The 24604-nt window shown below is 49.7% G+C and overlaps 1 protein-coding gene across 1 annotated transcript in view; it reads right to left on the minus strand.

The window, feature by feature from the left end:
* Cerk (ceramide kinase) overlaps positions 1-24604 on the minus strand; it is a 43627-nt gene that overhangs the window by 12378 nt on the left and 6645 nt on the right. The window contains exons 2-6 of the mRNA XM_057791579.1: positions 11106-11219; positions 10050-10172; positions 5232-5357; positions 3453-3516; positions 2187-2332 (exon numbers count right to left, since the gene is read on the minus strand). Of these exons, the coding sequence (XP_057647562.1) occupies positions 2187-2332; positions 3453-3516; positions 5232-5357; positions 10050-10172; positions 11106-11219 (573 nt within the window). The remainder of the gene's footprint in view (positions 1-2186; positions 2333-3452; positions 3517-5231; positions 5358-10049; positions 10173-11105; positions 11220-24604) is intronic.

Genomic DNA, 24604 nt, shown 5'->3' on the forward strand with positions numbered 1-24604 from the left:
CTGCGGCCATGTCTGGGAGGACTCAGTCCACTGTGGATGGTGTCATCCTAGGCAGATGGACCTGTGCTGTATAAGATCGCTAGCTGTGCATGAGAGAATGGGCAAGTAGTTAGCAGCACTTGTGGTTTCTGCTTCCGTTCCTGCTTGAGTGAGCACCTGCCCTGACTTTCCGTAGTGATGGACTGGGACCTGGAAGAGCAAGATGAACAAGCACTTTCCTCCCTTAGCTACTTTTGGTGATAGTGTTTTACCCTAGTACCAGAGAATTAACTAGAACCAGAGCCTGAGATGACCCCAGCTTTGCTGGAGCACCATCCCTCTCTTCTGCTGGGAGCACAGGGGAGAGAGTTGCACTCCCAGGCCCCTGGCACCACCTTCCTTGCTCAGCCTAACCAGCGCCTCACCTTGCCCGGGGTAACCGTTCCCTCTGACCTCTCCTTGACTTCAAGGTCGGGAGACAAAAGTGTCGAGCAGCTCTTGTCCACCATGACCACCCCCATCCCTATTGCATTGCCCTGCAGTCCCCACTGTGACATCAAGCGAGAATCTGCTGCCTGCCTGCTGCTCAGCACGGGAGCTGTCACCTGACTGCAACAGCTGGGCAGAAGTCAGAGCTGAGTTAGCACCATGGGAGTATTCTACCAAAGAAAATCATTTTGTGCTTTAACGAAGTGAAAGAAACATCAGGCTTTTGAAGCAGCTGGACCCTGTGGAGGTGACACGAAGCCATCGCTTCAGATTTCATCCCTAGGACAGGCGGGTCACATGTCCGCTTGCTGTTCCTCTGTGAAGAGGCTGGATGTGGCTACAAAGGCTTTCATTGGCCACCCTACTGACATGGCCAGACATGACCTTGGCATTACGGATCAGTCTGAAAAAAAAAAAAAAGATGTCTGCTCATAGTAACACTTGGATCCCCTACACACTGGATGGTGGCAGTTCTCTGACTGCTTAGTCTACAGGCCAGCAGCCAACTGGAGCTCACAGTCCTGGTGGCACAGAAAAGATCCAGTTTTGGACATGGCCCCTGCTAAGCAGAGGTCAGTTCCCTGAGCTTCTTTGAATAACATCACATGTTATTCATGTGGCAACTTCCATAGAATCAGGAGCTTCGCTGTGGTCCCATAGGTCACTCTAATGGCCACGGGATGACTTTTAAGGGACCTGCTAACAGTAAGGGCTCTCATCTTTGACTAGGAAACTAACTGGCCTTCCTCAGGGTCTCTTGGCCAGCTTGCCTTCATCTCCATCTCAGAGGACTGGGTCTTTGGCGAGCATGTTCATCAAGCCTGCCGATGAAGCTCCTCCCTCAGGCACAGTAAATGTCACTCCAAAGCTTTTCCCCAAAGTGCCCTCTGACACACTGAGGAGTGTGCTTTCCCAATCTCCCCAGCTCTCAATCCAGTCAAGGTAAAAGTCAAGATCATCACACTGTGTTTTCTAAGAATTAGGAACTTTCTAAAAAGGCATTTAACACACCAAGCCAGACAGACACCCTCAGGACACGGTCTAGCCCCCACATCTTCCTCCCATAGTGGGCGAAGTCCTGTCCTGGGTTCTGTCACTACCTGGGTCCCCTCCCGAGGTCCCAGGACTCCTGGGCAGATTTCTTCAGCCTTCACCAGCCCCAGATCCCAGCTCTCAGGTCAATTAGAAGCCATGTCTAACAGACAGCCACCCCCAAAACCTGTCTCTGTCTCCAGGTACCAGGTACCTCCTGACTCCAGGCTAGCAGCACACTGGCCCCCAACTGTTGACAGGGACTGTCCTATGTGCTGCTGGACTCTCAGAGCACTGGGATAAGGGTCTTCCCAGACACTCAGTCATCTTCTTTCTACTATTCATAGCTTATCTCACAGAAAGGAGTGTAGTAATGAGAAATTATAAAAATCACTTTAAAAACAAACAAACAAACAGGGAAAACGGGGTCTAATGTTACCTAGGCTGAGCTACTATGTAACAGAGGGTAATCTCAAAATCCTGACCCTCTTCTTTGCCTCTTGATTGTGGAATCACAATTTAAATGAAGGATGAACCAGGAATGATATCTCCCTACTTGAAGCCTAATCCTAAGGAAGCTTTACTAATGAAGGGGATTGGGTATGGCCTTATGAGCGGAGATACCCTGTGCATGGAGATGTCCTCCCAATGACAACAGTGATGAGAAAGTCATATGTGTGCCATACCTGCAGGGATGATGCCAATCCTGAGGGCGCTGGGCATCAGCACGGCTCTGGGGTGATTGGGGTCAATGCCAGCACTTTGTTGCGTCCTCCCAATCACCCCATGCAGCACCTCGCTGAACATGCCATCCCCGCCGACACACACAATGCTGCAGAAGGAACACATGTCGGTCAAGCCCACTAGTCCTCTGCTTGGAGCAGCTGGGAGCCTCAAGCACTGGGGACAGCATGCAAGACTGGCCTGTCAGACACCTGGAAACTGGGCACCTGAACCACTCCCTATTCGATGAGGTCCTGCCAGCCTGTTTATTCTGCTTTTTCAAACAACAGGCTTCTTCACAGGCCCTGGCTTCCCTGCTAGAGATGTAACATTTTGGTGGTTACTAAGCAGAGGGTATATGTGTGCCCAGCCCTGGTCAGCCATCATCGATAACCTATGGTTTGGGGGCTGCAGAGAGGGCTCAGTGATCAAGAGCATGTACATGGGTTCAATTCCCAGTACCCACACGGCAGCTCATAACTATCTATAACTCCAATTCCAGGGAATCTGATCCCCTGTTCTGCCCTCCATGGACCAGGTGCAAACATGGTACACACATTTACATATATGTAAGCAAACCACCATATACATAAAATAAATAATTAAAAAATAAAATGAAACTATAGTTTGACCTGGGATAGCTTAGTGGAAAAGCACTTGCCCAACACACAAACACCCTGGTTAGTGCCCAGCACTGCAAAAGTAGAGATTAAAAGTTAAAAAGCAGAGTATTGAGATTCAAGCTTGCTGGGTATGAATACGACCCCAGGGGAGGAGCATTTCTGCCACATGCCTCCTAGACAGGAGATGGCATGCAGTGTCCTCTTCTCTCGATCCAGTTGGGTGGCCTTGCTGTGCCCAGCAGTGGGCCTTAGATGAGAGGGGAACAGCTCCTGTTGTCAACCCCCAGCTCTGGGCCCATCTTGGGAACTCAGAAAACGGGAGCAGAAGAGACCGAGTGAAAGCCAGGTGAGATAAGTGGGGTCAGGGAAACTAAGGGGGGAAGAGGGTGTGGGCAGGACAGGTTTTTACAGTGTGTTGTCTGGTGCGGAGGATGGCTACAGAGTGTCATGGAGAAGTGTGGGCATGCGTGTGGAGGGCACGTGTCCTGTGATGTGGAGGGAAGGCCAAGGCCACGCTCACAGTTCAAGGCAACCCAAGAGCTCCCACAGGGTAGGTCAGGGATAGCGTTCCTGTCCGTGACCAAGAGGAAAGCAGGTGTAACTCACCCATCATAGCCGTCTATGTTGATCTCATATAAGGTCTCCTTGGCTTGATTGGCATGCTCGGTAACTGTGGGGGAATATTACACGGGACCGTTCATCTTCACATCTTGGAACCCGTGTTTAAGCTAATTGCTAACTGATGCTCCTTTATGAGAGGAAGTCCCTCCTCAGACTCACCTCACCCCCCTTACAAAAGAGTAGGGAGTGCGGCAGCCTCCGTGGGAACCAGTCATCTTAGGGTCCATTCTGCCTGCCGCCCTCTGCACTTGTCAACACGGATTTATTTTTAACTTATGTGCATGCGTGTCTGCCTACATGTATGTATGAGGACCGTATGTAAGTGGTGCCGACAGAAGAGGTCAGTGAATCCCTCCAGAAAGTGTTACAGGTGGTTGTGAGCTGCTGTGTGGGTGCTGGGAATTGAACCCTGGTCCTCTGCAAGAGCAGCCAGTCCTCTAACCACTGAGTCATCTCTCCAGCCCCAACAAATGATTTCTTTGACAGCCACTAGAATACGTGCAGTTTCTGTTACACTTATTCCTTAATATACAAGTTACTTTAAACTTCTTGGAATACACCAGAATGTAAGAAGAGGATAAGGCAGCGGCAGCTGGAGAGATGGCTCAGAGGTTAAGAGCACTGGCTGCTCTCCCAAAGGTTCTGAGTTCATTTCCCAGCAACAACAGGGTGGCTCACAACCATTCTTAATCTATAAGAAGGCGCCCTCTCCTGACCTGTAGGCAGAACACTGTATACATAATAAATATATCTTAAAAAAAGAAGGTAAGGCTAGCTTACAGTCCTTGTACTTAGTGTGATAAAGCAAAATTGTTAGTGACATTTACTGCTCTCAATCTTTTTTTGTTTTGTTTTTGTTTTTCAAGACTGGGTTTCTCTGTGTGACAGCTCTGGCTCTGTAGACCAGGCTGGCCTTGAATTCACAGAGATCCAACTGCCTCTGCTGAGATTAAAGGTGTGCATCACCCAGCTATCACAATTTCTCATGGTTCAGAATCCTCTGAAAAGGCCCCTTTAAGCTGCTGTCTCCTGTTCCTCTGGATTTACCAGGATTCCATGTTCACGTCTCCTGTTGGGGGCATCTGCATTGTTTCTAGCACCCTGCTACCGTGAAGCATGCTGGGACACCCGAGGGCCTCAGTCTTAGTGTGTATCTGACTGTACTGAGACTTGGGGAACATGGGATATTGGGATAACTTTTTCATTTTTTAGACTTTTGAATTGTATTGCTAATTAGTTTTTTCTGGATGCAGAGTTAGTATTGTGAGACCAGGCTGGCCTCCAACACCCAGTCTCCTGCTTCAGCCTCCTGAGTGCTGGGCTCACAGCCAGGGCCAGCTGCACTAAGTGTCTTGCTAACAGGGTTATATCAAGCCCCTGAAGGCCAGCAGGAGCAGTGGCCCATGTCTGTCTCCCGCTCTGAAGCCAGTACCGCACTGATGACAGTGCTATGACATGGTGTTAAGTCAGGTTGTGTAAAGTGACCCATGCTGTGACATTCTGGGTCAGTCATTGTTCCTATCTTTTCCTGTAAGGGCTTCCTACCCTCGAACTTTGTTCTTTAATCGCCTTGCTGTTCCTGTGAGCACTTGACCGGCTGAGTACATTAAGTGCATTATTTCTTTTGCATTCTTCCAACTAAGAGTATAAAAACTGCAACTGAATTTGAAAAGATCAGTTAGGGCTAAGTCCCCTCCAGTGGTGACATGTGAGTCCCTCTCAGGCTGGCCTCTGCATACTTGTCCTGGTGCCCAATACACTTACTGATGATTTCGGTGGTGATGGAAGCCAAGGTGAATAGAGGTGCCACTTTTTTTTCATAGATGCGCTTGCCCTGCCCTTTCCCTCCAAAAGGGTTGATAAATACCAGCAAGTGCTTTGGTCTCGAAGCTGCAAAACAACATCCATACCAGTCAACGGCCAATCACAATGGGTGCAAGAAATTCAAACTCAATTAGTGCGCTGCTGGTGAAAAGCAAATGGGTTCTGACAATTCTTGGTCATCAAAGGAGAAAGACGACCAGCTGCTGGGATGAGGGTGGAGCTGTGCACACGTGTGGGGCATCAGCAAGGTCGCCGTCCTGGCCAAGACTCGTGGGCGTGAGCATAGATGCCTCCGTCTGCCCATGGGAAGGACGAGGCTTTTGAAAACAAGAATGAGATGGGAATAGAGAGGTGCAGGAGGACACACAGACAGACACACAGACAGATGAAACAACTGAATGGACACTGGGAAGGGAGGCTCCCACAGCATGCTAGGCCTGGCTTCAGCCCTTCCCTCAGTTCCGGCCAGTTGCCTTGGTGTTGTGGAATACTGTTATTACTATGGAAGGATGTGTTCCATTTGCTTATGTTGCAGAATATTTCTTTAGCCATGTGAAGGTGTGCTGCATTTGTTTATGCTGCATAAAAACATTCTGGGCCAGCCTGGGGTACATGAGATCTACTCTCAAAATAAACAAGTAAAAGCAAACAAACGCAAAAGGAAGAAAGTTAAAATATGTCTGCTTCATATTTTATTTTTTCTAGGTGTCCCAGAAAAGCTAGGTACAGGGCCAAGGAGATGGTTCAATAAACTTTTCACTGTGTATACACACAGTGCCTGTGCCTCACCCTGAGCTCTGATTCTCTGCACCCACAGAAAAGCCAAGTGAAGTACCAGGCATGGTGGTACATGCCTTTAATCCAAGCACTTGGGAGGCACAGGCAGGCAAATCTCTGAGTTCGAGGCTAGCCTGGTCTACTATCTATAGTAAGTTCCAGGCTAGCCTGGGTCTACTATCTCTAGTGAGTTCCAGGACAGCCTGGTCTACTATCTACAGTGAGTTCCAGGCTAGCCTGGTCTCCTATCTACAGTAAGTTACAGGACAGAATAGCCAGGGCTATGTAGAGAAACCCTGTCTCAAAACACAAAAGACAAAACAAAGCGAAAAAGCCAGGTAGAGTCCTAGAGTTTTGGAAAGGCAGAAATAGAAGGATCGCTGGGGCTGGCCGGCCAGTCTAGTCAAATCATTGAGCTCCAGAGGAAGAACCCTGATCTGAAGTCAGCCTCTGGCCTCCACACACATGCACACAAACACATAGATAAATGCCTTCCTACTAAGAATTCCCGGGCCTAAACAGTTTCTCCACTGAAGTCCTTCAAACAACTTAAGAAACCCAGTGTCCATCGTGTGTGACCCTTTGCAAGGGACAGGAAGAGAAACATTTCTGAGTGATTCCTAAGAAGTCACTGTGACCTCTGAGGGAAGTCAGACAGGGATGTTACATGAAAGGAAGCCACAAGTCTGCTTCTCCCGAAACCTAGGTGAGAACCCCTAAATGAGGCATCAGGAAGTCAGATGCAGTGACACAGAATGGGGGTGAAGGTCACAGGCAAGATGGCTGCTCGAGCAGGACAAGCATTCATAACCAGACCCTTAGCATGTTTTACTAGCAGTCCTTAAACCCAACGTCTGTGACCAAACAAATGTCAAACAAGACCAAGTCAGAAAACCAGGTTTCTCAGACAGAATTCCTCAATGTGATGAAGCTGATGGAGCCCTATGTTCCCTATGGTATATCCATCCCCAAAGTCAGGCTGAGACATCAGTGTTTGCTGTCTCAGCTTGTGTGAAAAGGAATAGAAGAGAGGTGATTAATACCAGTCTTAGAACTAATAAGCGGGTATGACAAGGAGAATCGTAAACTTCTATTGACTATCTATACACAGGCAATAAAAAGAAAGGAAGGGAGGAGAAAGAAAGAGGGGGGAGGAAGGAAGGAAGGAGTAAGGGAGGGAGGGGGAGAGGAAAGAAGATCAATTTGTGGGCCAGATGTGATCCTTCATTCCTGACTGTCCTCCCAGCCCTGAGTGCTGTTACATATGCTGAGAGTGAAAACACACTCAGAACACAACCACTTCTCTGGCTTATCCCAATAAAACCAGGGCTTAATGGGTGGCCATTAAGAGCTTGCAGAAGACTGGGGTTCAGCTCCCAGCACCCACGTAGCTCAGTTCCAGGGGATCCAACACTTTTTTCTGGCCACCATGGGCACTGTGCACAAATGTGCACACATAAATGGAGTCAAAGTGCTCATATACATAAAATAAAAATAAAAAAAATTAAAAAAAACTTTGAAGGGTTAGGGTTGGAGCGATAGTTTAGAGCACTTGCTGCTCATGCCGAGGACCTGGCTGCGGTCCCCAGCACTGACATGGTAGCTCACAACTCCAAATCTGGGGGGTCCGACACTTTCTTCTGACCTCCTTGAGCACAGGCATGCACATGGTGTACACGCCTACAAGCAGGCAAAACATTCACACACACACACACACAAAATAAAGTAAGTATGAAAAGAATTTTAACTACATTGAACACCTGGGGAGATAGTGCAGTCAGTAAAGAGCTTTCAAAGCAGGCACCAGGATCAGTTCAATCGCCAGCATCCACAGTCATAGTTGGTACACACCCATGCAAACCCAGTGCTGAGAGGAGACAAGCGGACCCCTGGGGACCAGCCAGTCTAGCCTACCATTCGATGAGTGGCAGGCCCCTGAGAGACACTGTCTCAAAATACAAGTTGGAAGATGAGTGAGGAATAACGCCTCAGAGGGGTTGTCCTCTAGCCTCCATAACGACATGTGTCCACACATACTGATGCAGAGACAGACAGACAGACAGGCACATGCATGCAAGAAACAATAGAGCTCGAAGCTAAAACTAGAGCAGCCGAGAGCAGAGACTGCTTGCTGTTTGCTGGCTGTGGGGGTTTCCTGTGAGCTATAGAGAAGTAATAAATTCCAGGGGAGTCTGAACCTGCAGGATCAAGCCTGACTAATGACTCAGTCTCATGGAAACAAGACTTGGTGGGAGAAGGGCCAAGCAGGGAGCAAGGGTGGGGTGGGGTGGGGGTAGCGTGTGTGGGTGTGGTGAGGGGGAAAGAGTCTGGAGACCAGTGGAGAAAGTTGAAGAAACTGAGGCAGCACAGAAGGTAGTAGCCAAGGGACAGAAACATGGGGTGATCATAAAAAGGGCAAAAGGTGGGGAACTCCAGTACCAGGGAAAAATCAGAATTCAGAAAACCAGTTCTGGGGCTAGAGAGATGATGGCTCAGCGGTTAAGAGCACTGGCTACACTTCCAGAAGTCCTGAGTTCAATTCCCAGCAACCACAGGTGGCTCACAACAATCTGTAATGAGATTTGGTACCCTCTTCTGGCCTATAGGCTTACATGCAGGCAGGAAACTGTATACATAATAAATAAATAAATAAATAAATAAATAAATAAATAAATCTTAAAAAAAAAAACAGAGAAAAGATAAACAGTTCTAAACACCCTCAGGTAATTGAGAGATGTGCTTCGGGACTAGGTCTGGGAGTTGAGCAGTTTCAAATACTTTATAACCCAATTCTCCCCTCTCCTCTCCCTCACCTGCCCTTTTATTATGTATGTGTGGAAATAAGAGGAGACAGCTTAAAGGAACTGGTCGTCTCTTTATGGTTTATAGGCTCTGGAGATGGAAGTGAGGTTGTCAGGCTTGGTGGCGAGTGGCCGTCCCTTCTCTCTTTTGTTTTTCAGTGCTTTGAGATGGTCTCACTGTGCAGTCCGGGCCGGTCTGGAACTTGAAATCCCCCCTGCCTGCTTCCCAGGTGCTGGAATCACAGGCATGTGCCACCATGCTGGTCTTTTATTATTTACTTTTAATTTTTTTATTTGCTTTTTATTCCTTTATTTAGTGTGAGTTTGCGCATGTGCTCAAGAGTTTGCACACTCGAGTGCACACATGGGATGTGTGAACGTCAGAGCACAGCTTGAAGGATTTGGTTCTCTCCTTCCACCACAGAGGTCCTGGGGATTGAACTTGTGTCTATGTGTTGGGAGTAAGTGCCTTTACCCACTGAACCATCTCACTGGACCTATAATATAAATTTTTGAAAATGCTATATACAATATTGAACCTATAGAATAGGTTTTAGGTTTGTTTTTGTTTTTGTTGGTTTGGTTTTCCAAGACAGTTTTTCTGTAACTTTGGAGCCTGTCCTAGAATTAGCTCTTATAGACCAGGCTGGCCTCAAACTCACAGAGATCCGCCTGCCTCTGCCTCCCGAGTGCTGGGATTAAAGGTGTGCGCCACCACCGCCCGGCTGAATAGTTTTAACCTTTGTGCATGAGGTTATAACATGACCCAGTGTTACAGGTGCAAAAAGAACAGGATGCCATGTTCAAGGTGACAGAAATAGTCCCTTAGCACAAACTAACCAGGTACTGGGCTCTGCTGCATTTCAGAGGCCACACTCCCACATCCTGCCCACTCCTCATTTGCACCTGGAATGTATTTGCCTCCACTCTGCTTATAGAGAAACTGAGGCTTTGGGGCCTGAGGGATTTGTCTTCAGTTCCCCTGCTCATAAGCAGGGGCTGCGCCACTACTCCAGCTGAGGTGTCTACACACTTCTCCTCCTCCACTGTGGCCCTCTACCTCACAAACATAAAAACAAATCAAAGGGAGCCATCACGTCCACCTGGGTCAGGTCACTGAGTCCCGCGTGCCACCACAGCTGTGCTGCCTGGCAACAAATCCGAAAGCTCGCGCACGTACTCAGGCTCTCCAGCAGCTCACGAAGGGTGTGCAGCCACAGGTGACACAGTTGCTCGTCGGCACTCCAGAAGGTCACCTGTGCCGCCTTCCAGCGGTGATGGCGCGCTCGCTTCACACAGTGGACTGCACAGAAACCAACACAGGTTAGCAGGGCCGACAGCCACGGCAGTGAGACCTCGCGGGCTGTGTGAGCTGCAGTGCCCTAGGTGTCTCTGGTCTCCATTTGTCATCTCACGGCGGGAGTGCCAGGATCACCAAGCAACCACCTTGGGGAGTTCAGCTGGGCCCCCTTGCGAAAGATCCGCCCCCTCCTCCCTCTGCAGCTGGGCTAGTTGAGAGTTTACACCCACTTTATAGAGGCTCGGGTTAGGGCAAGAGGTTCTCATCTGATTACCCAGCCATGCTCTACCATCTGGCAGGGCAGCCCGAGGCCAGGGGGTGGGGCTAGAATATATAGAGGCAGGGAAATTACAGCTGGGCTTCGTCTATGTGGCTAGAGGGAAGTCTTCACCACGGCTGGGTGAGGTTTTCCAAGGCCTACTGGGGGAGAGGTACCCACACCCCTGTAAGTAACCCCTCACCTATGTTCTGTAAAGAATCTCAATAAAGTCATTGGTTCCCTCAGAGTGACCTTTGGTTCTAAGTTGCCTGTGTTTGTCCTTGGGATCTTGGGAGGAGGGAGAATTTTAGCAACACATGGCAATCACTTTACATTCTGAGCCATCTCCCCAGTCCAGAAAGTAGATGTAAACAGTTGCTATCAGAAAGTCTATGGGACTGGAAAGATGCCTCAATGGTTAAGAGCACTGGCTGTTCTTCCAAAGGTCCTGAGTTCAATTCCCAGCAACCACATGGTGGCTCACAACCCTCTGTAATGAGATCTGGTGTACAGGCTTACATGCAGACAGAACACTATATATGTAATTAATAAGTACATCTTTAAAAGAAAACATAAATAGTCTACGAAGATAAGCCAATCACTGACCGAACAAGCACCCTTCTCTGTGGTCTACATGGAGCTAAAGTGAGGCCTGATAGGCACCGAGGCTCCCTCACCTGTGAATGCGAACGGGTTTTCCATTTTCTGCCATCGGCCACTAGAGGACTGCTTCTCGTGAACATGTGTTTCCTCAACCGCGATGATCTCCGACACCGGCACGGAGCAGGCATCTGCAAAGGTACCACACTTAGATCCAAGGACCCATCATTAGAGCTAAAAAGACAGAGACCCGCAACTCCAAAGGCTGCAGATGCTCATCTCTCTTCTCATTAGACACCCAAATAGAAAGGAAGGCTAGGGCTGGGGAGATGGCTCGGCGGGTCAAAGTGCCTGCCTCCAAGCTTGAGGGCCTGAGCTGGATCCCTGGAACCTGCATGGGTGGAAGGAAAGAACAAACTTCTTCAAGTTGTCCTCTGGAAACCACATGCACACCACGGCACCAGCCCCCTCCCCCACCAGCCCCCTCCCGTCACTCCGAGCTAAGTAACAAGAGGCAGCTTAAAGGAGAGGGTCAGGCTGTGACTTTTCATGGGGTCTGCTCAGCCATTTAAGCCACATTGCTGGGGGTCTCCTTAGACATTTAAGTGCTGATCTCTTTGAGTCAGCCATTGTCCTGTACGTGACATGTGCTCTGGACACGTTCTCTGTTCTGATGGGCAGAAACTGGCTTAGAGACCCAAGTGGAATGGGAGAGACAGAATACAGGGCCACCAAGTATTTGAGAGTCAGGGTCCAGCCTGTGGAGAAGGGTTCTAGAGAGGCTGCAGTCTGACTGGATGCAGAAGACAAGACAGGATGACTTGGATGGTCCCAGACAGAGCAGGGGGTCTCAACCTGTGGGTCTCGACCCCTTTTGGGGTCGCACATCAGATATCCTGCATATCAGATATTTACATTACAATCCATAAGAGTAGCACAATTATAGCTATGAAGTAGCAATGAAATAATATGGTAGGGGGGACATCACGACATGAGGAACTGTATTAAAGGGTCACAGTGTTAGGAAGGTCGAGAACCACTGGCCAAGAGGATGACAGCCCCAGACAACCTTTGGCTTTCATTCTGTTGTTTTGAGATACGTAAGGTCTCACTCTGCATGCCAGGTTAGCCGCGGCCTCTCAATCCTCCTGGCTCAGTCTCCTGGGCGCTGGAATTACAGGTCTGCTCTGGCATGCCTGGTGCCAAACAATCTCTCTAGCCCAGCAGCCCAGAGAGAGGCCGACTGACCTAAACTTGTTTGAAGCACGCTACAATTATCTGGCTTGGATCAAAAGGAAATTCTAGGCTGGGCACGCAGCCGTGGGAAATAACAGGCTCTGACAGAAGCTATGGGCTGAAGTAGTGTGGTCAGGAAGGTAGAGAAGATTATAGACAGCGACGCCCTCTTTGAACACAGGCTGGACTCCAGGATGCTTCTTTATGAATCCCGCTGTGTTTTTGTACAGAAGAATGTTGCCTGCTATGGCTGGTTCCCTCGGTTGGCTCTGAACCCTGCAGCCTAGCTAAAACCCTTCCATCTCTGCAACAGCTAAATTAGCAAACCGTGTTGGGTAGGGCCTTGATCCTTTTGTGTTAGTCTTCAAGCTGTTGCCGTGGAAACTGGGTCATCAGAACCTGGGGAGGTGCAACCTGACCTGTGAAAGGATGGCAGTCCTGTCCTCGAGTCCTCAGAGGCACACACACACTAAGGAGGGACTGAGCTGAGCAGAATCAAGCCCAGTGCTCTGTGGAGCCTGCTGTGCCATGCCGGGTCTGGGGCCACCGTCAGCTAGCTCTCCTCAGGCAGCTGCTTTCTGCGGTTCCGATTCTTCCACCAGTGTGTCTCCAAAATTCAGTTTTTACCTGCTTCGGATTCTGCCCTCCCTCCTGACCCCCTGCCCACCACACACACGCGTACACACACACATACACACAGAGCCCCTCACCACGCCACACAGGTGAGTGCTGCTGTTCAGGGCAGCCTTCGTGGCAGATTTATCTTTCTTCCACAGCTAACCCACCTTCTGCATCTCTGGAGGCGTTAGCCTGGCCCTCATGGAGCACCCTCCAAATCTTGCACCGCTTGTGACCTTGCACTCAATTCCCTGGACCACCTGACCTCTGTCTACCTCCTGTGACACCAACCAGGCTCACAACAGGCGCCCAGGCGTAGGAACAGAACAGCAGCGAGGCAGTGACCAACCCTTTGATGAAACCGCCTGTGCTTGGAGTCTCGGATCACTGAGAGCGGACCCCAAGGGTCTCCCCGTGCCTCTACCTCACAACGGTGACTGTTCATAAGAAACAGGTGGTAGAGGTCACAACGGCTAAGCACAAGAGTGGAGTAAGATAAGCTTCTGATATTCAGAGGATCAAGAGACAGGCGATGGCCATGTATTCCATCACGAAACAAAAGGCACCAGCTACCCACAAGACAAGACAACTCACTTTAAAGGGTGACCATGAGCCAGGCAGTGTTGGCACATGACTTTAATTCCAGCACTCCGGAAGTGAAAGCAGGTGGATTTCTGAGTTCGAGGTCAGCCTGGTCTACAGGGTAAATTCCAGGACAATCAGAAACCCTGTGTCAAAACAAAACAACAACAAAAAGTGTCGACAAGCCGTGCTTCATCGTAACACACTCAGAGGCTGCAGAAGGAAGAAGAGGGCAGTGTCCTAATGTGTCACATGCTCTGCTGGCCAGACCCCAAAGGCCATGCTGCACCAGGGTCACCACAAAGCCACACAGCCCACATGCATTCCATAGCTGCTGCGGCACACAGGCTACACCATGGCTCACGTGATATTGGCACTGTCCCTTGACAGGAACAAAGCTCTAAAAACAGCATTGCTCAGACACCCATGAGCATAACCCAAGGGTGGACAGGGAGGCAAAAAATAAAAAACTAGGGTAAGTCACATGAGGTGTCAGGAGGGACTCAAGCCCCGCGGGGAGGGGCTGAGGAGGTCTTGTGGTCAGGCGGGTGGCCCAGGAGGTTCTGGGAGCTGCAACAGAAAGAGAGCAGAGACAAAGGTATTGAGGGACGAGGAGCAGGGGATGCAGGGACAAAGGAATTCAGGGATGGGAATGTCATGCAGGGCCTATGAGACAGTAGCATCACCCTGTTGGGGACTGGGCTAAGTTGAAAGAAGGTAAAGGGTAAGACACTGTCAATCATAAAAGGACAGTTCAATGACAGGTGACTTTGGAAAACTGGTCTAGCCACGGAGCTCTGCCTCCTGCACCCCTGTGTAGCAGGCAAGGCCACCTCTGCACACGGTCATGTTACAGGAAACCGATACTGTCACAGAGCTCAATGGGACAACTGAGTGAAGACGAGGCACTGGAGGAGGAGATGGCAGCCGGTCCCCTCAGGGCAGCCTGCCCCTCCCACACATGCTCTGCTCCACAGTGTAGACCATAGGGAAGGTGTCCACACACCTGGATGGCCTTGTGGACACCTGATGACATCAGTCACAGCAACTGAGAGCGGGTGGGGAACATTGGCAAATGACTGACTGAGAAATGGGAATCCCGGGTCCCTTCTGTTCCTATAGAGCGCTAATATTTCTCTGGTGGGTGATCTCATACACAGCCAGCAAAGTCATAAGGTCCACAGAGACTTGGCGGCCCTCAGGCCTGTGTGACACTGGCACTGGTAACAGGCTGCCCTGCGGGGATCTTTTGCTATGAAGGGGAAGGAACGAGAGAGCCAAGGCTAGGCCTAGCTCATCTGGCCCAAGAATCGAGTCCTGTGCTGCCTAGGCAGCAGCTGGGATGTGCCCACAGCTGCCAATACTCCCATGCCTCTATGGTCCACGCTCGGAGCTTGCCAGGCAGCTTCTGTGCTGAGTGATGTTACTCCAGGGTCTTGTGACCACGGGAGAGCATGGATAGCCATCATTAAACGAGTCCCCTTCCCTTTATATAAGGAATGGCCTGCTATCACTCTGGGCAAATGTCCTCGATCATTACAAAGGATATTAAACTCCTTTCCAGGGTCCCACAGTCAAACTCAGGGCCAGCCTTAGAGCAGGAGCTGTGATTGTCCAAGACACAAATTGATTGACAGATGCTCTGGTCCATAGCTCTCAGGACCAAACCCCCATTAAGCAGTTCCTACCTGTCCCCACCTAGGTACCACAGTGCCCAGCTAATCCTGTCACTCACCCTGCTGGTCCCACAGCTGACCTGGGGACACAGTGCTGTTCCTGGGGCCCCCATCATTCTGAGAAGTGGTCCTGTTTATGTGGCTGTCATCCTGAGAACATAAAAGTAGGGCCCCAACCTGTTATGGCTACAGGGCCATTTCACTCTAACCCGGTGCCCAAACACTACCCCGATGAAGCAAGCGCCCACAAGGGTCCTTGCCTACCCCACTTGGAACTCTGGATGTATCCCCATCAGCCTGGCCAATCCTGGGCCCAGCCTTGAACTCCTTCTTACCAGCAGTGTTTTTCAAATCCTCCCCCACACTTGACCCAAGGGCCTAGTCAAAGCAATGGGGTCCCCCCTGAGTGTCACCTCCTTGCAGATGGCATGAGAACATAAGCACTTAGACATCACTATCTCATTCAAGCCAGAGCAAGTTTCAGCTCCTGGCACTGTCTTTTAAGAAGTCTACCAAACACCCTTTTCTTTCAGCATCTAAGAGGTTAGAGTGCCACCTGCCTCCTCCCACCTCCGCTGCGCAGGCCAGGTGAGCTTCGGCCCCTCCCAGACATCCTTGCCTCGTGAGCCCCCCACCACTCCAGCTTCTCACCGGCAGGGTGAGGAAGACTGTCTTCAAGGGGTCTGAGGAGACGGTTCAGTAGATAGAGTGCTTGCTGTACGGGCATAAGGACTCAAGTTCGATCCCCAGCACCTACTTAAGTAGCCAGTTAGTGTGGCGTATACTTGTAACCCCAGGGCATGGGGTGGGTGGGTAGAGGCTGGAAGACCCCCGGGGTTCCCTGGCCAGCCAGTCTAGTCCCAGCTCTCAGGAAGAGACACTGTCTCAAAATAAAATGGGGGTAGGGGGGAGCTGGAGAGATGGCTCAGTGGTTAGGAGCATTGTCAGCTCTTGCAGAGGACCTGGACTCAATTTCCAGCACCCACTTGGCAGTTCAAATCAAACTATCTGTAACTATAGTTTCCAGGAGATCCAACACCCTCTTCTGGCCTCTATAGGCACCAGGAACCCATGGTATACATACATACATTCAGTCAAAACACTCACGCTCAGAAAATAAATACAAAATTTTTTAATTAAAAAAAAGGTGGAGAGTGAATGAGAAGATACTTTATGTCAATCCCTGGTCTCTACACATACACACGTAACTTCACACATGCTTCCCTCACATGCACACATGAATGCAGACAGCACACACACCCATGCATACACACACAGAGTCTTTGTTTTCCAAAACACTATGCCAGTTGGGAAGAAGAGCAAATGGCTTGAAGGTCTGGCCTCTGTTTAGGAAGGAGTCAGGCTTGTGCTTATGAGGACACTCTTCTAGATAGCACACCAGGGCAGGCCATTTTACCCAGCCTGGCACATCTTACAAATCTGTAGACAGTTTGCATGTGTTTGGAGTTCAGTTCAGCCACGTTAGAACAGTCTGCCCTAGTCCCAGAGCTGTTCTATCTTTTTCCTGCCTAGTTCTTCCACCATGATGGAGCTTCGGCCTGTGACACTAACTGGGCCCTTGCTCACTTCTAGACAGTAGAGCTAAACCTGAGTGCACCTTCGTTCATTGTTCCCATTCACCACTCTTCTTCTGACAGTAAAACAATCGACATTAAAAACAATGCTGGGGAGTTGGAGAGATGGCTCAGTGGTTAAGAGCACTGACTGCTCTTCCAGAGGACCTGGGTTCAATTCCCAGCACCCACATGGCAGCTCACAACTGCCTGCAACTCCAGTTCCAGGGGACTCAACACCCATGGCACAACACCAATGCACATAAAATAAAAAAATTAAATTAAAAACAAGCAAGGCAAGGTGGTGGGGGTGCATACCTTTAATCCCAGCACTCGGGGGACAGAGGCAGGAGGAGCTCTGTGAGTTCAAGGCAAGCCTGGTCTACAGAGTGAGTTCCAGGACAGCCAAGGCTACACAGAGAAATCCTGTCTTGAAAAACAAACAAACAAAAATTAAAAAAAAAAAAAAACCAATACTGATTCAAATAAGACAATGTCATAAGTTCAACACTGTTCCTGTTCGATAAATCTTCCCAAACATGGACTGCAAATCTGTAAGTGAATCTTGGCTAAAACTCTGAATACTTTTGCTGACAATGGACAAATTCTCCTGCCCTTCTGTTTGGGCCGGGGTGACTCATGTGGGTGTGCAGCTCGCCCTGTTACACAGGCCATCACATTCCAGCAAAGAGTCAGCTGCCCTTGGCAGGGGAGGCTGGCCTGCTGGTTCTTGTCATAGGGGGAATTTGCCAGTGTCTTCTCCACAGCCCACTGCAGTATTTGCAGTCACCAGCTTGCCTCATGGAGCGTACAGGCACCAGCTTCTCGCACTTGTGGGCACCGTGGTCACGGTGAGCTGTGACAGAAAGCAGTGTCCTGGATGCCCATTGGTTTCTCACACGCCTCAAGGGCAACAAGGTTCAACAGTGATCCACCCATGTGTGCACACATCTAAGCACACACATGTCAGACAAGGGCCAAGATAATGGGAATAAGCCACTTAGTAGGGCTGCCCATGGCCACCTGGGACGCCCAGGGCATAGAGATCAAGACAACAAACTGGACTCAGTGGCACACACCTGGAATCCCAGCCTGGGTGAGCTCACTGGCACACACCTGGAATCCCAGCCTGGGGAACTGGAGGCAAGAGGATGAGAAGTTTGTTATCAAGGTCACAATTGGGGCCAGTGAAATCCGCTGTGAGGGGGAGAAGAGGGGCCGGAACAAGAGAGCTGCACCCCTAGTGCCCTCTAGCAAAGGTCATACAAAGGCTGAGGCTACCGCCCCACGGGAAACAGGTGTGAAGTAGCTCTAAGCACCTTGGCCTGCATGCACCCCGTCTGTACAGGCACCTGAGCAACAAGGGCGCCCAAGAGAGCTGGATGGGGAACAGGTCTCACTACCCTGCAATTAGACAGCAGTCAAATTTCCCTGGCAACAGGCCACTCCACTGCATTTGCCCCGTGAATACCTGCCCTCCTTTGAAACTGTGGGTAAGTACTCCGCACACAGGCCTCAGGGAATGCAGACGTACCACACAGGTCCGGCCTCTCTGAGTAACAATTCTCTTTTGAGAGTGGCCAATCTGTCTGATTCCTTCCTGCTGGGCTTTTCCACGCTGATGCAAACTCCTCCTGTTGCATCATCAAGGGAGCTGACAACAGACAACAAAGGGACCTAGACACAGGAGTCACCAGATGGAAGCTCTCAGGTGGCTGTGGGCCTCCCGCCTGCTGAGGCACGCCTCAAGTCTTTGAGTAGGCACAGAGGCAAGCTCTCAGGAGAGAGCCAATACAAAGCGGAAAAGCTTTGTGTCTGAAGCTAAAGCTGTGAGCTGAGCTCGGCAGACAGAATGTGGAACAATGAGGAGAGGCGGGGTCCAAGAACTGGGTCAGTAGGAACAGTCTCCTCGGAAAATGCAGGCACCTTTGACTCCTGAGATGGACTAACTGGTTGTGCCTCCCTTTGCTTTTCCCTCTTGGATATCACATATGGAACCCACAGAAGAAGGTTCAGAGAGGCAGTGGGACAAGGCAGCTAGCTGCCTGGGGTTTGAGGGCAGGAAAGGGGCCCATGATTTCCTTTTGAACCAAAGAGCTCTCTGATCTGGAGTGGAAGAAACCAGCCAGAAATGTCAGTGTGTACAGACAGGAATGTCAACACGTGCAGGGCAGGGCGTGGCATGGCAGCACACGCCTTTAATTCCAGCACTCAGGAGGTAGAGGCAGGTGGATCTCTGTGAGTTCGAGGCCAGCCAAGGTGGTTGGTTACACAGAGAAACCCTGTCTCAAGAAAGAAAGAAAAGAGGGTCAATACAAGCCAGCCCCCCTGCAGCCATAGGGCAGGGCAGGGGTGTCCTCTCAGGACAGGCAGAACATTGAACAAGAACCACCATGTCCCACTGAAAAGGCCAGCCCTCCCTTTCCAACCAAGCCAGCTGTGCCGTGCTTCAAGATGTAAGCACCTAAGAAGGGAAGCTAGAAACACTGTGATCATACCCACTCATACAAAGAAAGCAGGGGTTGTTGTGGGCGCTCGACCTGTCAGTCATGACACTTGGAGGTTACCTAACATGGGCGTGGCTTTCTCTGCTATGGGACAGGATAAGAATGGAGGTGGGGGTGGGGGTGAGAGGGTGGTGGGCTTCTTACGCACCATTTGGTTACCTGGTTCGGAGCTTTCTCCATCCTTCCATGGTGGAGGAAGAGGCAACAGCGTTGCTTCCCCCACTGTATCTGTGAGAGTGTGTGTGTGTTCCTATTTCATTCCTTAATAAATAAGTTTTCTCCCCAAGCATCCATGGATTTCTCGCAATAGGAGTAGGCATGCTAATACCAGATAGACTTCAAAGCAAAGAAGCTCTCCAGAGATGGAGGGCCCATTGTATAAAGAAATGTGGCCAGTCTCCATGTGTGCATTAAAAACAGCTGTAGAATGTGGATGGTGAAAACCAGTAGAACTGATGGAGAAATAAATGAAATTCCAGCTGTCCCCCGCACAACAGAACACTGGACTGGAAAGCAAAGAGCAGTGTGCAGAACTCAGCGTTGCCGTCACGCTTCAGGGACAAGGACAGTCCTATAAAGGCGGTGAGGTACATCCTTCCTGAGAGCTAGCAAAACATACACCAAAACTGATTCAATCTAGAGGTATTGATAGGGTTCATTTTCTCGGCCACTTAAAGAATTAAAAGGCAGGGAAAACTTCAAGCAGTGCAGGCAACAGCAGAGAAACCTCAAGCCTTTGAAGGGTTTTCTTCCCTTAGTTTAGGCTTGGTTGGTTTGAAGAAAGCTGGGCTAGTTGATTGGCCCAGAACTATCGGGCGGGCGATGTGTCCTGAGCAGGCCTTGAACTTGTTGAGCGGGTCCATAAGCTGGAGGCCTTCTGCTGTTAGACAAAAGCCTACGAAATGTTTTGTTTTGTTTTGTTTTAAGCTGGAGACTTTGGTTTCAAGTCAGGAGGGTGAGGAAGAAGCTAGTCATTTTGGAAATCCTTCACTTATATTACCCAGCCATGGCCCCTCTCCCTAGCTATCAGCCCAACAGAGTCTACCTCCTAGTCTGCCGAAACTATCTAACCAGGAGACCCCAAAACATACTTCAACTATCTACCTTCCCAGGAGTCCCTGAGTTATACAGTGTTATTCCCGCCCCCAGCAAAACAGTCATCATGGCATCAGCTGTGGCTGTTGGCAAGAATCCATCCAGGAGGGCTGGAGAGATGGCTCAGCGGTTAAGAGCATTGCCTGCTCTTCCAAAGGTCCTGAGTTCAATTCCCAGCAACCACATGGTGGCTCACAACCATCTGTAATGAGACCTGCAGGAAGAATACTGTATACATAATAAACAAATAAATAAATATTAAAAAAAAAATCCATCCAGGAAGGTCTGTGCATTGTTGCCGTTTCTTCAGGGAAGGAGGGGTGGAGGAGGGTCACTGGAGCCATCCCAGCGATTCCAGCCATCTGTATACAATTTTGCCCTAATTGGGGGCTGGGGGCCGGCTAGAGTGTATAGACCGGAGAAGGCAAGGGAAAGAAGGGGAAGGGAGCCATTATCCATGCTGGGTACAGACCTTCCAGAATGGTTCCTCTGGGGGATCACCCACACTCCTGCCACCTGTCACCTATGCTTTGTAAGTAAGCCTAACAGACTCATTGCTTCTCCAGGGTGCAGTTTGGTGGAGTGGACTGGTTTGTAATTAGGGCCTTCTGAGGCGGAGGGGTGGTGACATTGCTTCATTCCCCCTCAGGAAGAAAATACGTGCAGCACCCCAGCAGGCAGACCAGGGAAGACTCTGGCCCTGTGTGTCCTTGAATCTTGATTGTAAACATTGGCTGATTTAAGATTCTATGAACCCAACTGTTCTGAGAGAGATGTTACGGGGGCTTAAGTCCAGCTTAATGTCCTCGGAGGGGCTGAGTCCAGCTTGCCTCCTGCTTGCAGATACCTGCCACAGCTAGAAGGGAACCCAAGCAACAATTTTTCCAGGCATCAGTTGTTATATTTTTTTTGTTTTTTAGGTTAAATTGTTTCTAGTCGTCTGCATTCAGTGCTTTTACAATTTTACAAGACAGCATGCTGTTAGCCCCTCTTTGCTAAAAAAAAAAAAAAAAAAAAGAAAGAAAGAAAGAAAGAAAGAAAGAAAGAAAGAAAAGAAAAAGAAAAAGACAGGGCGAGGCAGGGATGGCAGCCTACAGCCAACAGTCTCAATTCAGGCTGCTGGCTGCCTTTGCAAATAAAGCTTTATTGGCACACAACCATGACCCTTTGTTGATATAGTGTCTGTGGCAGCTTATACACTCAAAAAGTAGGGCTGAGTAAGTAAATGGACGGCCCACGAAGCCAAAGAAGCTTGTGTTATTCCAGTTTAGACAATGCTTGCCTTAATGTCACACTTTATTTTTATTGGACACAGGGTCTCACAGCTGGTCCCCAGGGGGCCTGGCTCTTTCAAGCCTCTTAGCCTCGGAGAGCTGGGGTCTCACCCACTTGCTAACTTATTTTAGATTACCAAAACTTAAGCACGCAGTCAGAATGATTACAAGGTTACGTAATTCAAGGACTGCTGAATAGGCTGGTCAGTTCTCAAGAGTCACAAAACCACCAGCAGAGGCGGCTGTGTGGATGCTCCCTCCCAGCCTCGGCCGGACGAGATGTCTCCAATCCAAAGGTCTCCCACGGTCACTGCACTGATCTGGAAGGAGACTGTTTCCCACATGGGCTGACATTATTACCATTTATCTCCTGTGTAGATACTCAGAGGAAATGCATGCCATTGACTTTATGTGAATTGGCTGTTTCTGTTGCCTCTGACCTCATAAAGGGACATGACTGGAGTCTGCACGGCTCTGTTAAGTCGACACCTCATAGGCAGCAGTTTACACCAACATCCTTCATGCCGGGGCAGTGAAAGTGTTTGCACAAACCCTTCAGCCTCCTCACACCTCCAACCCACATTCCTCTAGGGCATGGTTCTCAACCTTTCTAACACAGTGACCCTTTAAGACAGTACCTCATGCTGTGGTGACCTCCCCACACACACCATAAAATTATTTCAGTGCTACTTTATAACTGTAATTATGCTACTGTTATGAATCGTAATATAAATATCTGATATGCAGGCTATCTGATATGTGATCCCTGTGAAAGAGTTGTTTGGCACCCCCCAAGGGGTCTTGACCTCTGCTTTAGAGGGAAGGAAAGGTGGGTGGGTATCACCAGCACGAAACCTCCTCCTCCCTCTCCTGCTTCTCATCCATGATGACCTCTGTAACCCTACCACGGCAACACTGGGGCAACCTCTGCATCTCCCATCCACATGAGAGAGAGAGTACCAGGGGATTGAGCCAGGGGCCAAACCCCTGGTAGAGGAAGGGCCTGAAGTCTGACTCCACTGCTGAGCAAGGATAGTGAAATGTCCTTCACACTGCATCTACTCAGAGGATGGAGGGGCCCTCGAGGAGTGAGGAGGCAGGCGGAAGAGGACTCTGGCACGGAGCCTGCCCCAGAGAAGGACAGAGATGAAAGGAACACACCACAAAAGACAACACACACACACACACAATGCCTAGCAGAGGAAAAGCCCCCTGAAGGGTAAAGCCCATTCTGAATCCTGAAGGACTCTGGGCTGGAGCAAGAGGAAGGCTGACCTGGGAAAAACCTTGGTTAGAGAGGCCCACGGGTGAGAAGAGCCAGGGACCCAGTGCATCACCCATGGCTCAGCTCTGCTGCAGAGCAGGTGTCGGGGAAGGTGAGCTAAGGTCGGGGCTGTCATGGAAGACGGTGCACGGCATGCAACCTTGGCAGGTGGGCAGCTGTGGTTACACAGAGGGGTGTCAAACACCCGCAGCATGGACAAGCCAGCAGGACTAACCTGGCAGAATCGTTTCTTCAAGCTTCCCACCCTGATGTCTGGGGTTCATGTATCACAGGAGCGCCCCAAGTGGAGAGGGATAGAGAACAGAACGTAAAGGATCCAAGGTCAAGGTCAGAGGTCGGAGGACAATGAGCTTGTAGGCAGCAGCTGTCTGAACTGTTTTGTGGCCAAAAGAACAGAACTGGACTCGGTGAAACAGAGAGGAGGTGTGAGACCAGCGAAAACTGACACACTGAGAGCCCAACACAAGAGTAGCCAGCTCACAGGCCTCTGTGTGGTATGAAATGGTGGCTGTCTTCAGTTTGACAGTAGAACCAAATCTTAAGAGAGCAGAGGCAGCTCTTTCCCGTAGCTGGCAACATGGAGGCCACATGATGCCTGGAGTCACTGTAAAAGGCTAAACCAACAAGAGTGTCAGAGCTCTGGCAGCCTTCCTCATGTCCCCAGATGGGTAGACACAGTCAAGCTGTCCAAACATAATGGACTTGCTCCCTATGATGAGAACTGGCTCCACACACTAGGAGCTTCCACACCACAGGGCCAGTGCCAACAGTACCGGGGGGTGGGCTCCATGACCAAGATCTACGGGGTCCACAGAAAACACTGGGAGGTCTAGCCACTTAGAGTGTGGCCTACGATGTCCTTCAAGCCCTACAGGGGCTGAAAATGGGAGGAAAGGTCCAAGATGAGGGTCTCAAGGTAACAGCTCAGGGACAGAAGCACCGGACAGGTGGCAGCTGCCAAAGTTAAGGACTAAAGGATCTGTGTTAATAAATTGCCGGAGAGAAGGGGCAGGGCTGACAAGATTGAGGGCAGGTTGGGGAAATGTAAAGGAAAAATATCAGCAAGGTCTCAACAAACACAGACATTGTATCTTCGAGAGTAACGAGCACCCTACAAAATAATGTTTGGTTTCCTTAGGATACATAGTCAAAAATGGAATTGAGGGTGTGGATAGTGGAGTGTAGTTTGTTAGCAAAGCAGGCACTCAGCATGTGTGAGGCCCTAGGTTCCACCTTCAGCACCGAGAAAGGAAGAAACAATTAGATGCTGAGTCAAAGAAAATAATTTTCCTATTTTCAAGACATTGAGATTGCTTTCCCAAAACAGCAGAGCAGTTACTGCTCTGGTCCTCCCGCTGGGGTTCCTGAAGCATCTCCAGCAGGGATGCTCTGCAGCTCAACCTCCCAGTCCACAGACTGGGGACAGCATCCCTGTGGCATCCTCTCAGATGCTTGGTCTCCACTCAGGGCTCTGTTTCCATGAATGGCATCTATCTGCCAATCATCTATTCATTTATCTTTCATTTATTTACCATTTACCTACCTATCAATAATCTATTGTTTACCTATCAATAACTTAACAATGATCTATCAGTTTCTTTTTATTAATATGTCTATCAATTACCTACCATATAACTATCTTCCTATCATTTATCGATAATTTATCAGTCACCTAGATGTCGATCATCTATTCTTTCAATATTTTTGTTTATGTCTTTGTCTTTCAATA

Source organism: Chionomys nivalis, chromosome 17 (assembly GCF_950005125.1).
Source record: "Chionomys nivalis chromosome 17, mChiNiv1.1, whole genome shotgun sequence".
Classification (NCBI taxonomy): Eukaryota; Metazoa; Chordata; class Mammalia; order Rodentia; family Cricetidae; genus Chionomys; species Chionomys nivalis.